Source organism: Carica papaya, chromosome 5 (assembly GCF_054855325.1).
Source record: "Carica papaya isolate Zhongbai chromosome 5, ASM5485532v1, whole genome shotgun sequence".
NCBI lineage: Eukaryota > Viridiplantae > Streptophyta > Magnoliopsida > Brassicales > Caricaceae > Carica > Carica papaya.
The window spans coordinates 40,537,083-40,553,052 of record NC_142313.1 but is presented as its reverse complement, the minus strand read 5'-3'; the positions used below and the strand labels follow the sequence as shown (position 1 = coordinate 40,553,052).

At 33.6% G+C, this 15,970-nt stretch overlaps 1 protein-coding gene across 3 annotated transcripts; it reads left to right on the top strand.

Moving 5' to 3' along the window:
• The first annotated feature begins 594 nt into the window (after nt 1-594).
• Nucleotides 595-14,628, top strand: LOC110821018 (defective in cullin neddylation protein (DUF298)). 3 transcript variants are annotated; one of them, XR_002540993.1, is made up of 11 exons: nt 595-743; nt 884-968; nt 1,742-1,826; nt 8,722-8,796; nt 8,870-8,906; nt 10,701-10,784; nt 11,286-11,346; nt 11,451-11,557; nt 11,836-11,901; nt 14,046-14,196; nt 14,312-14,628. XR_002540993.1 is itself a non-coding variant. In XM_022050695.2 (10 exons), exons 2-10 carry the CDS (start codon nt 884-886, stop codon nt 14,139-14,141), a joined length of 696 nt encoding a protein of 231 aa, XP_021906387.1. In that variant the 5' UTR covers nt 595-743; the 3' UTR covers nt 14,142-14,612. The 3 variants fall into 3 exon arrangements, 1 of the variants encoding a protein (XP_021906387.1); XR_002540994.1 differs by having other exon boundaries at nt 604-743; nt 1,745-1,826; XM_022050695.2 differs by having other exon boundaries at nt 14,046-14,612.
• Nucleotides 14,629-15,970: the final 1,342 nt, after the last annotated feature.

The following is a 15,970-nucleotide window of genomic DNA, read 5'->3' as shown; positions in this document are numbered from 1 at the left end:
TCTTTTTTTAATATATATATATTTTTATTTTTTTAATACGGCACTATGGCTATGTTTGAACCAAGTTATAAAAAAAAAAGAATTTATTTAAAAATTCGTAAAAAAATTAATTTAAAAATAAAATTTTTATTAAAAACTTTTGAAAATTTAATTTATGTAAACCATAATAGTAGAATTTAAATTTTACTAATTTTAATTTTAATTTTATAAAATTCAACTATGTTCTTGATTATATTTTCTATATATTTGTAAATAAATTTCATAAAGTATTTTATTTATTGTAAACTTGGTTGACAAAATTTTAGGAGAAATTAGGATAATAAATTTTTATTTTCATTTTGGATTTAATTTTTATTATTTTAAATGAAATTTTATAAATTTTTAAATATATTTCTTAAAATTTCTTATTTATTTTAAATATAATCGGCTAATTTATTTTATTTTTTTTTATTTTTTTTTATCACATTCATTTATTTTTTTTTGTTTCCTTAATTATTTGTTTATGTTTTAATTATTTAGTGGAAATATTATTTTATTGTTTTTTCTTTTTTTTTTAGAGCTAATATAATAAACAGCTATTTTCTTTCTTTCTTTTTCCTTTCAGTTTTTACATTTTACCGTCTGCTCCGGAGAGTACATCGTAGTACTAATAAATAATTCTCTCTCCTGCAAAAGTTTCTCTCTGGAATTTGGCGCTACGCATCAGCTTCTTCGAGCAACGAAGCTTCGCTCGTTCGCTCGAGGTGTTCTTTTTGCTCTTTTTCTCTCTCTTTTTGGTCTTTGTTCTTTTTAGTTATTGAATTCAATCTTGCGCTTTCCTGATGAATATTTCTGTTTTTGTTGATCAATATCTCTGTTTGTTCCTCTAATTCTGGCTTTGAAGATGCGTCGTTCTGCATCGAGGAAATCGGGTCAATCCAATTCTGCTAGTCCGATCACTGCTTCAGCCACGGATCTCTTTCGCTCAGGTGTTGGATCTTTCTCTTGTCAATTGTTGGTTTTGGGATTTTGTTTTCTCTTTTTGGTTTAATCATTTTGCAATTCTACTTCGTTCCCCCTCTTTTTTTAGAAAAAAGATCGAATTGTGATGAATGATTTTGTGCTTTTTACATTTTAAAGAATTGAGGTGCAAATGAATTTCTCTTCGCCCTCTCTCTCTCTCTCTCTCTCTCTCTCTCTCTCTCTCTCTCTCTCTCATTTCATTTGGATGCCATTGGTGGTGTCCATGTGTTTGATATTTCGGCTTGAAATTCACTTGCCAGTGTTGTATGTTAACTGAGACATTCTCTTTCATTTTGATATATTTTTTAAATACAACTCATGGTGAAAACCACTCTGTTGAAAGATACTTATAAGTATTGACGTCTCATTGTTACTTTTCCTTAGTCTATTTTTGGTAAATGAAAGAAGTTTATCTTTCTGTGTGGTGAACATATATTTTGTAATATGAGCTGTGGTTTTATGTGGAAGTGCAAAAGTAGACGTTGGATGACATTTATGTTTTAATTCTGAACTCAATGTGATTTTCAACTGACTACCAGTGAATACGTGACTCTACTTTTCTTCATGTTTATCACAAGGAAAATTTTCTGGCATGGGTTGTTAAGGTTTTTCCTTAAATTCTTATGTTTGTTTCCTGCTCTTTGTGCACTCATGGGTGCTTTGTTTTTTGGATTTACCATAAGTTACTGAGTTTCTATCATGTTAATAATTTGGATCTTCTGCACTTTCACTTGTTCAGCAGCGAGTAAGGCATCATCAAAAGACATGGAACGGATTGATAATCTCTTTTATTCATATGCAAATAGGACTGCCGGTATGATTGAGTAAGTGTTATAGCTGTTGCAAAAATTCAGTAGTTGCATGTCGACAAGTTCTGTCTTGTTTATTTCATAATTTTTTTTCAATGATATAAAATTTTAACTGATATAGTTATTATTTGGAGCATGCTAGTATCATTTGTTTATGTTTATTTTATCATGTGATAGTTATGCCTATAGAGTGCTTACCTAGATTGATGGGGTCCTTAAGTTACCTGTCCTGTTGTCTTGGATGTTTAGAAATTTCAAACATGAGATGGAAACACATTACTTCACAAGTGGTGTGTAATATGTCAAGATCATGCAATTGTATATAATTTATGAAAGCCACGAACTTCAGATTATTTTTCATGGTTTCTGGCTGGGAATTTTCCAAGGAATTTGGTGTTTTCCACCTTTGTATTACTTTATGCTGGAATTTTTCCAGGATTATGGCAAATATATATTGAAAATGGCATGTTTCCAAAGCTAGCCACTTAAGCAAGCTATTTCCCGAGGTAACTAAGTTCCTTAATGTAAATACATGATGCACCCAGAATTTTACTGGAGTCAGGGACAAGAGTACTTTGGTAAAATTTCAGTTATGTCCTGCCTTCAAGCCTTACATATTTTAACATGAATGAAATGAAACGACCATATTGCAAATGTAATTGAATGCTTCAATCATAGCCCTAATTTTGGAGTATGTTTCTATTCAAGAGTCAAGGCCATGGCAATCAATCAAGATTACCTCAAGGTTGGAGACGTTACTGCTCCATCAAGTCTAGATAGTCTTAATTTCTGAACCAATAAATAGTAGGTCTCCGCTACTGATGAAAATGAGCCAGAAATGAATGTAGTGGATCCTTTTTGTCAAGTTCCAATTGCAGGTTGGTTTTCATATAAGAAATTATGGATAAGTTTGGTAAAAGATGATTTTTGGATGCAAAACTAAGCTATATAATATATCATTCTCCTTGACATATTATTTTGGTATGTCAATGTTAATTCCTATTCTCAAAAGGAGGTTACTAGAGTGGAAAGAAGTAAGTCTGTCTTTTTGGATAAGATTGTGTATTCAAAGTGATAGTTGAATTATAGGGATCTTTACTTTTGGTTCCTTCATAAACCAGGTTTTAGCTGTTTGTTCTTTTTTTAAAAAAAAACTATGATATTATTAATCTCACAAGAATATTGAATACTTACACAGAGGATTTGGGTTGGAAAAGGTAATTTCCAACCTAATGGAGGGGGCCATTGGAATGGGAATGCTTTGGCATTATCTCAAGCGCCCTGAATAAAAAGTTGAAAAGGGAAATCAGAGGGATATAAGTAATGTGAGAACATTAACTGGGAAGCAATCCTGATCGATTATAGAATCTCGACAATAGTTGTCACAGAAGGTAGGAATTCAATATTTTTTAGAGAAGAAATTAGTATAAAAAAGGCTAGAGGGGTTACAACCCATGTATAAAAGAGATGTGACTCAAAGACAGAAGAGATCAAACATATTGAGATATCCAGTTCATCTAGAAAAGAATGATGCTTAAACAAAATACAAAGGGTCCAATATAGAAGAGAATGGACAGAGGAGTTATCAAGAGCTCCACAATTCCTTTCCTTTCAAGTGACTCAGAAAATGAAAAGGGGTTGAGGGTAATGAATTCTTCTTCTGCTTCATTATCGGGGTACCACTCCAAGCCTATATTTTCCCCTTGATAGACGGACTGACAGCCCAAATCAAGATGAGGAGATTGAGAGCCAAGTCCCAAGCTTTCTAGATTACGTACCACGGAAGAAGATGGCTAGGGGATTCACACTCAGGTCAGCATAAGAAACACCTATCCAACATCACTCTACCTCTTTGAGTTATATCCCTTCTCCCATCAACAAATAGAACTAACTGAATTCTAAGATAGAGGGTCAAGAAACTCAGAGCCACTATTTTTGAACAACTTGGAGCCGAGCTTTCCTTTCCTACAATCACAGATATCAAATAAAAAGAATTGAAAATTTTGAATTTAATTGGCAACTGCTCCCAGCAGAAATAGGATTGACTACGGCTTCGACCTATGGTATATGGTTTCATAAAATTGTGCAATTCTCCCAATCTAATTCAAGCTGGTTTTACATGAAGAAGATTTGGTTCAACATTTTCTATTCGATATAGGTCAGAGAAGTGGTATTCTTTTCTTAAAAAAATAACATAACCAAGTAAAGATGATAAGAATCAATCCCTTCTTCTTGCACCAAAGATCTGGTGTAAATAAAAGATCTTAGCATAGATCCATTATGGTCTTGAAATTATATAATAATGGAAACAACAACCATAGTCGCCTGTATATTGCATTTGAGCAACCCTTTCAGCAACTAAGAGACCTATCCGAAGAACATAGGGACTAGTTGAAGTAATCATTGGGAGGTTGTTTACTTCAATTAAGACGATGAAAGATAAATTTGTTCTTTTAGTTGGAACCTTAGGTGGTTCACGAAAAAAATAGTAAAAAAATAATCCCTAAAGTCAATACTAAGAGGAATAATAAACCAATACTCCCCCAGTTAAAGAAAGAACAAGAGTGAAAGAAAAAGCAGCAAACATCAGGTTGTCCAGTGGCAAAATTTTGTTCCAAACAGCCTCCCAGGAGAAAAGGCCAATCTTATTTATGTTGAAGATGTTCAATTAGATTAAAGTGTTTAAGGGTAAATGACAACCTATATAATTAATTGTAGTTAATTTTCTATTTTCTTTTCTGTCTTAAAAAACCTATATATATAGGGTTATAATATTCAATAAAATACATGTCAAACCATTCTTAACATAGTATCAAAACTTTAGGTGAAGAAATCTTGAACTCTTTTGTAAACACTATTTAGCTTTAATTACTGAAATAATAAAACCCTAAAGGGAGCCAAACCTTCATTGTCGGCCATCACAACCTTAGTTGCCAACCACCATAGACCAGCCATTTCCAGCACAAGCTAACATCTTACCTGGCCATCTCCACCAAGACCGGCCTTCATTGCTGGATCCAGTTCACCCAGCCCAACCGTGTATAGCCCAGCTGCACCTAGTCCATGGCACTGGCCATCTCCACCAAGACCGGCCTTCATTGCTGGATCCAGTTCACCCAGCCCAACCGTGTATAGCCCAGCTGCACCTAGTCCATGGCAGTCGCTCAATCGCACACAGCCCAGCCACAGACACACCTCAACCATTCTTCTATCAAGAAGGAATTCTTTATGAATCATCATGCATCTACACTCTACAACAAAATGGAGTAGCAAAACACAAGAATAGTCACTTTTTAGTCACCACCAGAGTTTTCTTTTCCTAAATCAATATTCTAAAACAATATTAACCATCTGTCATCTGCATTATTAGTCGTCTTTCCACCAGCATTCTTGATTCAAAATTCTTCTACACTTCAATAATAAGTGTCAAAAACCATTTGGTCTCTCGGATATTTGGGTGTATTGTGTTTGTTCATATCAATTCCCATTAAAGAGGAAAACTTGATCCTTGGGTCTTGAAATGTATATTTGTTGAGGGTACTCCTCATTTTAAATGGGGTATAAATGTTACCATTTGCACATACGAAAATTCTATGTGTTTATTGATGTTACATTTGTTGAATAAGAATCCTACTTCACTTAATTTTATTTTTGGGGGAACCTATATTTTAAGATAAGAATACGAAGTTTTTAACAAGCTTTACCCTATCACCTTTGCCACATAACCTTTTGACACACAACCCTTTGCCATACACCCCAACTCACCACTAGAGAACCTTCAAAAGTCACTAGAAAATTATCTACTCAAGAGATCATATCAGACCCTAGGTCTTCTTAGGTATATACAAAGAGGAATATGGCGGGTACTAAGCTAAGTTGGCTCAAGAATCTTATCTTAATCCTAGAACTGAGGTGAGTCTCAAAAAACCTATACAGTCTAATAATAATAATATACCTATTATATTTCGTAAAGGTACAATCTATTTATCCTATCTTACAATTTATGTCATTTGATAAGTGCTCACTATCCCATAAAATTTTTTTCACAAGTTTGAATATTGAGTTTATTCTTAACACAATATATGAGACATTATTTTGTAAAAAAATGGAAAAAAAAAAAAAAAAAGCTATGAATATTAAGATGCTAACACTTGAGAAAAACCAACATGAAAAATAGTAGATTTACCCAAAGACAAGAAACCGATGGAATGCAAATAAGTTTTAAAATAAAATACAATGTAGATTGGTCAATCGAGAAATATAGAATAAGACTAGTGGTAAAGGATTATACATAAATATATGGGATAGATTATCAGAAAATATTCGCACCAGTAGCCAAGATGAACATTGGACAAATCTTGTTGTTATTAGCTGAGCTGCTCACTTTGATTGGCAACTACAACAATTTTGATCTAGAAAATGTCTTTTTTTATATGGAAATTTAAAAGAAGAATCTACATGGATATTCAACCAGATTTTGACAGAGAAATAGGATCAAATAAGTATGTAAATTAAATAAAGCTCTGTGTAGAGTCAAGCAATTGCTAAGAGTATGGTTTGGCAAGTATTCAAGGATGATGATAGATATGAGATTTAAACAGACTCAAGGAGGTCATACTCTATTCATCAAACACCAAAAACTGGGGGAGTTATAACTTTTTTAATATGCGTTGATGATATTATCATAACAGGAGATGATGAAAAAAGCTTATACGAAAAAAGTGTATGGCAAAAGAACTTGAATCAAGGAACTTGCTAATTTGAAGTATTTTTAGGGAATTGAAGTTGCCCACTCAAAATTCGGAATTTTTATTTCTCAATAAAGATACACTCATGACCTATTGAGGGATTCTAGCAAGTCAGGACTCCTATCGATCCTAATCAAAAGTTAAGAATAGCAGAAGAAGATACATCAGTAAACAATGAGACGTATCAAATATTAGTTGGAAAATTAATATATCTATTCCACACAAGACCAAACATCACCTAAGCCGTAAGTAGTATCAATCAATTCATGTGCACTCCGAAAGAAATACACCTACAAGCATCCTACATAGTACTGCGTTATCTAAAAGGATCACTTGAAAAAAAAATTATATTCAGGAAGAGTGATAAATTACATCTAGAAATTTATACTAATACAGATTATATAGGATCATTGTAAACATAAGCTCTACCACATGATTCTATAACTTCCTTGGGAAGTCATAAGCAAAATATAGTTGTAAAATCAAGTACAAAATCAGAATTCCGTGCAATAATGCAACGGATATGTGAATTGATATGGATAAGAAGAATTCTGGAAAATCTTAGAGAGTCAAGTAGGAAAATCCCATGCACCTATACAATGACAACAAGTCAACCATAGGCATTGCCTACAATTTAGTGCAACATGACCAAAGCAAATATATCAAGGTCAATAGACATTTTATCAAATGAAAACTTGACAATGACCTAATATGTACTATATGCACGCCTACTAATCGTCAACTGGCATATGTGTGACTAAAAACTTAAGTAATTCAGCATTTCAAACTCTTATTGACAAATTGGGGATGGACAATATTTATTCCCCAACTTGAGGGTGAGTGTTGAAGAAATGATAATTAGGTTAATGGATATAATGGTGAATTATACTTTATGTAATTAATTGTAGTTAATTTTCTATTTCCTTTTGTCCTAAAAAAATTATATATATAAACTTGTAATATTCAATAAAGTACACATTAAACCATTCTTAACAATTTAAGAATTGTGAGTTTTTGTGTTGCTGTGATGTGGAATGTGTATAAAGTATGAATTAAATATAGCAAGGGAACATTCTCACTCATCAACAATTCCTTTTGATGATGAGCAGTCATTGACAAAGTTGCCTTAGTATATTTTTCTTATATAATAGAAATACTTATCAGAAACTTATGGAAAAGTTTATTGATGAACTAGTTTTATCACCCAAAATTTTATGGAAAACAAATATGAGAGTTAGAACATTGAAAAAGAGAGTTTGAGAACGAGATCTCTGCTCGGCTCGGTTTGTTTGGCTTCTCTACTAGGTTTCTTCTTAAATTAAGTTCTAGTTCAGACAAACACTATAGCTTCTCTACTTGACTTTTTTCTTTCGAAAGAAAGCTTCTCTACTTCACTTGATTAGGAGTTAGTATCTTTTGCAATTAAGTCATTCTAGAGTAAAAGCACAGCAACCTTGAAGGGAAAATGTTAGAGACCATTGGTTTGTTTAAAGGTGGCTTCATCCTTTATGGGGAGGATCTTGGAATCTTTGTTCATATTTTCTGTTCTGTTGTTTACTCTTCTGCTTTTGTAGAAGGGATGGCACCCCCTTGGTGCCCTTTTTAATATATGTTCTCTTTTTTATTATTAAAGAAGGCACAGCAGCTAGAAACAGTAAAAAGGTTACAAGTTTAGCCTAAACAAACGTTGTTGAGCACAGAGTCATCGATCAAAGTTTAAAGGAAAAGAATTCTAGTGCTAATCTTTAGTGAGGGAGTGCCTATACAAGATCCCTTTATTTCTGAAACTAGTAGTGCTGGCTCAATATGAATGCATACAAAGTCGGCTGAGTTTGAAAGCAAGCTTTCATACTCAGTTAAGCTCCTTAGCTGGAGCTCAAGCTCGAGCATTGATGGGCTTGAGATCTATATGAATTTGAGGCAAATGGAAATTTGGAATAAAAAAAATATTCATGGATCTGAACACAAGTAAAGTTTTAAGATGTTCAAGTTTAAAATGTGCTTGAACAAACCATATCTTTAACTCACTGAGCTCAAATATCCAAATGTTGGCATGGATTAGCTTGGCTCTTTTCCACGCCTAGGTGCAAGATCCTTTATATTTTTAGGTACACTTCACTTTGGAAATACATTCTGAACTTACCAACCTGTTATTTCAACAGCCCAGAAGGCATTGAAGCGCTTTGTTCAGATATGGAAGTGCCATATACTGATGTCAGGATCTTGATGCTTGCTTGGTAAGTTATATGTAAAGTTGTTTGATACCTTTGTTCTCATTGTTTGTTGATACTGATGGACTGCACATTCCAGGAAAATGAAATCTGAGAAACAAGGATACTTTACTCTGGTAAGGAATACCACCAAGTTTCCATTTCAACTTTCAGAATATTGATTTTTAGTGATCAATTGTACATTCCTGTTTCTTCTCATCATCATAACTTGCCTCAACTGGTGTTTTCTTATATGACTTGCTTACTTGGCATATATCAGTTCCTCCTATATGCTTTTGTATCATGAGTGAGATACGACTGGAATCTTTGCAATCAATTGTTCTATAAGTCTTTGCTTCCGGGATTTTAGAATTATTTATTTAGTAAAGTGAATGTTGCATTATGATTTTGCTAATTGCTGATTAGAATAGACTATAATGATCCCACATTTCCAATCTTCTTATAGTGAAAATAAATACACACTTGTATGATCAATATGAAATTTTCATCACTTGTACAAATTTATATTGTAAATGTGAAAATCTCTTTTCCTTGTTACTGATGTAGGAGCAAAGTAGGAAAACTCCTAGAAGACTAGGAGTCTTAAAAGATTAGGATTTTAATCGGATGTTCCAGGGGATATTTCTCAAAAAAAAAAAATTTTGAAGTTCCAGGAGAGATTAAATTTCTACTGTTCTTCTATTGACTTTTCTCTTTAAAATATTTTTTTTTCTTTGCTCTTTCATCAGTTACAATCTAACTTATTTGTTTTCTAGATTAATAATTCTGAAATTCAAGTCCTCCATTGTGCTTCTGTTTCAGAGACTTAGATTTCCTTAAAGAAAGTTTCCACTTTTATAAAAGTAATTCAAATTGTTATTTCAAAAAAAAATGAAAGGAATTTAAAATGATTGTCTGATATCTTCTCGGGAAGCACCTTAGACACTATTTTTTTTTGTGAATAAATATTTTCTTACAAAAATACTTTATTTTCTTTTGGAAGCGTTTATGCCTTTTACGTCACAATGTAAGCTTTTATTGATTAGTACACAATAGTAAAAGATTATTATTTTATGCAAATCAGCTCCAAAAGCATGTCATATGAAAGAAGAAGCACATTGACATGGATATAAGGACCTCTCTTCTCCATTGGATGAAGTGGTAGGCATTGGAACTGGTGGAAGCTGGTACTAACTGCATTTTTATGTTGTTGTCTTTTCAAGTTTGTATATTTGACTATCATGTGAAATATAATATCTATATATGTTAGCTTAGTTTCATGGGAAGCTAATTTAAAAGCAATCTTGATAAAACAATTGTGTTATCTGATATAGAATGCTTTTTATTTATTTAATTAGTATTGATGACATTTTAATTCATTTATCTTTTTTTTTCCCTTTGAAATTTCCTTAATTTATTAGTAAATTGTGAAGGGCTGTCCCTTAGGGATAGTTTAAAAAAGTTGTTTTTAAATTATGAATACATTTGTCGGCCTATTGCTCAACTGCTTGTTCATATTGCATTTGCCACGTGAACATATTCATTGTACTTCGATACACAGACTATAGCTGCATGATGAAACCCACTATATGCTCATGGGCAGTTACGGATATGCTAAGTATCTTTGACCAATATGAGCTAGCCAAATTCCTTGCGTTGGCTTCTGCTGTTCCTTCTATAAGACACACAACAAATGGACTGACAATTGAGGATGTATTATTTTTATTTTCATTGGAAATTGATGCCAGTTAATTCTTAGATTAGTTCTTGTGTTACGTGGAAAATTGCATTAAGGTGAATCCATTGTTTTTTGTTTGGCTGTGTCGATTCTTGAAATTTGATGGACTTCATGAATCGTCTTCAATCTTTGAAATGCTCATGTTATATCTTCCTGCCCTTTCTTTTTCTTTCTTATTTGTGTCATATGAAAGGAAGAGTGGCGAAGAGGCTTGAAGGCGCTGAGGGCCGACACCATAAGCAAATTAAAGAAGGCTCTTCCTGAGCTTGAGAGAGAGGTAGAATGTCTAAAGCTGGATTCTTTTCTTATCCGTTTATTATTCATTGGGCTTGGGGTTTGGCATATGGTTTACCGGGATGATGTGAGTAATGACTGGATCAGTGAAGAAGAACTCTAGGCTTGGAAAGGCATCCATAGAGATAAGTGCTTTAACAAGACCTTAGACTTATCCTTTTTACCTTAAGGGTAATTTGGAAAGAAAGAAATAGAAGCATTTTTTGATGGTATAGAGCCTAATTTTGATAGATCTAATTATTAATGGTTCAAACTGTAGGCTTTTCTATCAAGGATCACCAGCTTTAAACTTGTGAGGTTCTAAGGAATCTTATTGACATTTTGCTTGAAATGTAAATACTTTGAACATGGGCTTGTACCACCTTGGTGCTTGTGAATGTATTTTTTTTTTTCCTTTTCGAAAAGAAATTCAGTGGACTTTTGACGCATGGAAAAGAATGGAATAAGGCTTAGTGCTGAATATAAATACTTTGATCTTTCAAAGGTCAGGAGGCCATCAAACTTTGTGGATTTCTATTCCTATTCATTCCGGTATTGCCTAACAGGTAATACAAATTTATAGTGGCAAAATTGTTAGTTAAGATGTCACTTCATGTCCACATGCACACATTTATCTTATCCTTTATTCCTTTTATGATCATTTTTGTAGAGGAGAAACAAAAAAGCATAGACATAGAGAGCATCTGCCAATTGCTAGATCTTGTTATGGGATCCCAGTTTCGTGCTCAGGTGGACTACTTCATTGAGTATTTGAAGGTTAGAGCTTCCTGTTTCCTCAAAGATTTCAATTGTGAAGTTTCCAAGGTTTTCAGCTTGTATTCATTGGATAATTAGTTCCCAGGTCCCTGGTGTTGAATAATTTTACTGGTGAACTTTACCAACTCTCTGTTGGAGTAGTTAGTTGATTGGCCTGACTTTTCTTTCCTTTAGGGAAAAGCAGCATAGTGCTGCTTTTGCGGCTTCTTGAGTGCCTGGCCTTCAAAGTTTAGTGTGCGTAATATTTACTTAAAACCATGTTCATTTTCTAAATGCAGATTCAAAGCGATTACAAAGTGATAAATATGGATCAATGGATGGGCTTTTACCGGTTTTGCAATGAGGTAAACTTGATGTACTTTGTTTGAAATTCTTGCTTACATCATATGTTAATTTTTTTTTTTTTTTTTTTTTTGCTAATTGTAATTTTTTCTGTCCCTCATAGGTGGACTTGAACTAGACCACTTTTATGAAAGTGGCTGGAACTAACCAACCAGCTGTGGTTTCATAAGTTCTATTATGTTCTATGAGAAATCTAGGTTACACTGTAAATTAGTTGATGGTCTCTTAGGACCTTTTGGGTAAAGCTCAGGTGTAATGTTAAGGCAAATAAGATGGCAGGGATCCAGATTGGGCCTCAAGTCTGTCCTTTAGTAAAGCTGATCTATTTTTTGTAGTGATTGAAAACAAAATGATACTAATTAGCAATATATAAAAGTATTTATTCCACAATGTTCAAAATTTAGACATTGAGTAACGTGTATTCCATATACATGTTCTTTTTCAATTTCTAACCTAAAAGTCTTCGTTATTGACAAAATGTTATTGTATATCATTACCTCTAGTTCTCGATTATCAAGTGTCCAAGATAGATATCCAGTGTTGGACATGGATCCATTCCCATACCAATTTTGTGTTATGTCCGACACGGGTATGGCACGAAAAGTAAAGAACCCGAGAAACATAGGGCTCCAGAATGCCTGTAGATAGTCATAACAGTTGAACAGTCCAGCTGGCAGCAAGTTTAGCCCCTTTCTCTGTGTAAGTATTTGTTTAAAACAGGGACCAGTATGTTATTTTGGGGGGGGGGGGGGGGGGGAAGAGGGACCAGTATGGGGTTGTGGCTGAACTGGTTATTTTATGAGAAACCCAGCTTTTCTCTCCCGGTTAAGTGAGTTTCCAAGGCATTTTGTTGCTACATTGGATTTGCTTTCAGCCCCCAATATGATATCTTGGATGGGTATCCAGCTTGTTACCAAGAATTAGCAGTATGAATACTGATTGGCGGTTGACCTTCAATCTAATATTTTGGATTGCTCTCAACCTTCACTCGTATAATACAAAGGCAAGCATACTATACTTTTTGCTTTTTGCCCTTTACTTTACTTGAAGGTCGGGCAGGGGTCTTGTCTCTTCTTCCCAGTTCTTGCCCTGATTTCTTACTATGGTCCATTTGCTATGGGGCCTTATATTTGAAAGAATTTTTGAGTTTTTTACCCATATTCCTCCTACCATACATAAATTTTTCTTCTCTCCCTCTTTTTTTTTCGATGGCTCAAAGGACTTCATAAGAGTAGAAGACCTACCCTCTTGGGAAAGAGGGAAGAACATAACCATCTCAACCAAGGGGAGATGGTTGTCTTCTCTCCCTCCCTTTGAAAAGTGAAAACTCCCCTCTGAGGTACAAATCTGCCTGTGAGTAGTGATATTAAATAGGATCAATAATAACAACTTGCTTCCAACTTGCAGACCCCAAAAAGTGCTGTCTCGGATGTTTATTTGGTGTGCCTTCACAGTTTAAAATACAATAGTCATTTGTTTCTTTACTGCAGGATGGCCTAGAGGGTTTTACTAGATTATTTTCTTCTTTTCCACGTTTCTTGGGTGTGTCCTCTCAACCTAAGGATCTTTATCTCCACCTCTCTATGTGGTTTCAAATGAACCGAGGATCATAAGATTCTTTTGGAGAGGGGCTACTTCTGCTGGTATGGGTCCTTTTGGAGATATATGCAAGTACTTTTAAGCAAAATGCTAGACTGTTTGATAATATTTGTGAGGGCTGGTGTTTTTTTGCTTCTGTCTTGACCTTTTTATCCACACTACAAAGAGTTCGGGTTGCAGTTTAATTTCCTCTGTTGAAGAAGGATGGATTATCCTTCTTTAGTTTGTAATTTTTTCCTCAATATTCCTTTTTTCTATTAAAGAAAAAAGGGAAACTAAGACTTAGCCTTCTTTACCACTTATGCTTTTCAAGTGTTATAAGTAGCACCTTCTCTAAATTGAATTTCTATTGACATTAAAATAGGTAAGAGACAACATTTATTTAATAGCTGATGGACAAAATAGGTACCCGCACTTCTTTTTTATTTTGAGGTTTTTAATGTCTCTCTCACCCTATGCAAAGCCACCCCAATAATAATACCAAGTTTAATTCTTTCGACTTGGTTTGACATGTTTAAATCTTTTGACACATTTCAATGTTTAACAGATAAGTTTCCCAGACTTTAGTAATTACGACCCAGAGCTTGCTTGGCCATTGATCTTGGACAATTTTGTGGAGTGGATGCGGGCAAAGCAGACTTGAAGCTGTTGTCTTTGATCAACTTGATCCTCAGCCGTAAACTGCCATGTCTACTCAAGTGGGTATTGGTGGACTCTTTATGTTCTTTTTCTCTTTATGAAAGATGTACTAGCTTAAGTCACTTCAGAGTGGTTGTTCGTTGATCAAAATTATCGTCATTAACATTATTGCAGGATCGTCCAAAGCCTACTTTCCTCTCTTTGTTTTACCCTTTTCTGTTGTGAACTCTTCCTCAAACACCAACGTTCTGCGAAATTGTTTCTCCTTGTTCTTGCTGAAGATGGTCTTAATACATTTTATTAGTTTTCTTGCATCTTCTATCATCAGTGTGATTGTGTATTGTCCAGTTGGTGAATTGAGATGATCTTTTAACATTAGTTTTAATTGGATGCTGCTTTTGTAATTTGAGGACACTGGAAGAGGATAACACAGAGAGAGATTTTAGGTTTGGATATATACTCATATATTGTGTTCCTTGTTGCTTTTGCTATCTTTTTCTCTTCTTTCTTGTTAGGCTATACGTTTGGTGTTTCATGAGAAACTGGTAGAAGATTTTGAATCTCTTTTTCATTCAATCACTTGGATTTTTTTTTATTTTTTATTATCTCCCCAATAACTATATGAACTCTTAGAGTTTATTAGTATATTTTTAGTAACTATTACATAAATTTTAATTTTTAGTCTCTACATTTATTTCTGAACTTAATGGGTATCCTTTAATTAAATAAAATTGCATTCATATAATCTCAACTTACATGACTTTCTCTTTTTTATTTACAACAAATTGCAAATCTTTCTCTACATTTATTTTAGTTCCATCCAAAGTCAATTTACCCACAAATTTACTAGTAATATTTTTATAAGTTCTTATTAAAAAGTTCAGAATTTAAAAAAATAATAATAATAATATACCTTAGTACTGAAATAGATCCTAAATTAGTCAAGTGTTCACCATCCAATATTAAATGCTAATTTTGAAGCTAATATAGATATGGGCATAGCCAACTTATCGCATACCATCAATGAAAGAACATAAAGTTTAGAGTTGCTAAACTTCTGTGCATCAAATTTTTCAATAATATCATCCATTAATCGTTCTATTAAGTATTTATTTAACCTACTCTTACTAAACGTATATGTCCTTGAATCAACCCTTCATTTCTTATGTCTCCGACAATACTATTCCTATATCTAGGAGTCTTATTTTTTTGTCACATTTGAAGTATTGGAACGAGAGTTGACCATTTTAGTTACTATTTCTTTAAAAAAAAATTAAATGCATAAAATTTTTTATAATCATCATTGAGGTTCACAAAAAATGTTATATTTTTTGTAACACCCAAAAATTGTATTTTTATTTTTTAATTTATTTTAATTTTTATTAAAATTTTTGTTTAATTTTATTCTATTTTAATATTTAATTTATAAGATTTTAATTTAATTTAATAGAAATAAAAATAATAATAATAATAAAATATGGTAAAATTATTTTTGAGATTTAATTAAAATTGATTTTGAGAAAAATAGGTGAAAATTTGGATTCTGGAGGTGTTTTTGAAAAGAAAATCGAAAACTGGGAGTCAAAACGCAATTTGGAAAAGTTATGTCACGTCAGCAGCCCAGTCAGCAACCCAGTCAGCAGTCCCGGCCAACTACAACACGCCACGTGACAAGGAAGCTGACGCGGGAGGCCACACGAGATGGAGCCACGTGGGCGATCTGCGTGCACGCGATCGAACGATCCAGATCTCACGCGTACGGACGGTCCAGATCTCACGTGCACGGACGGCCCAGATCTCACACGTGCGGACGGTCCAGATTGAATCACGCAC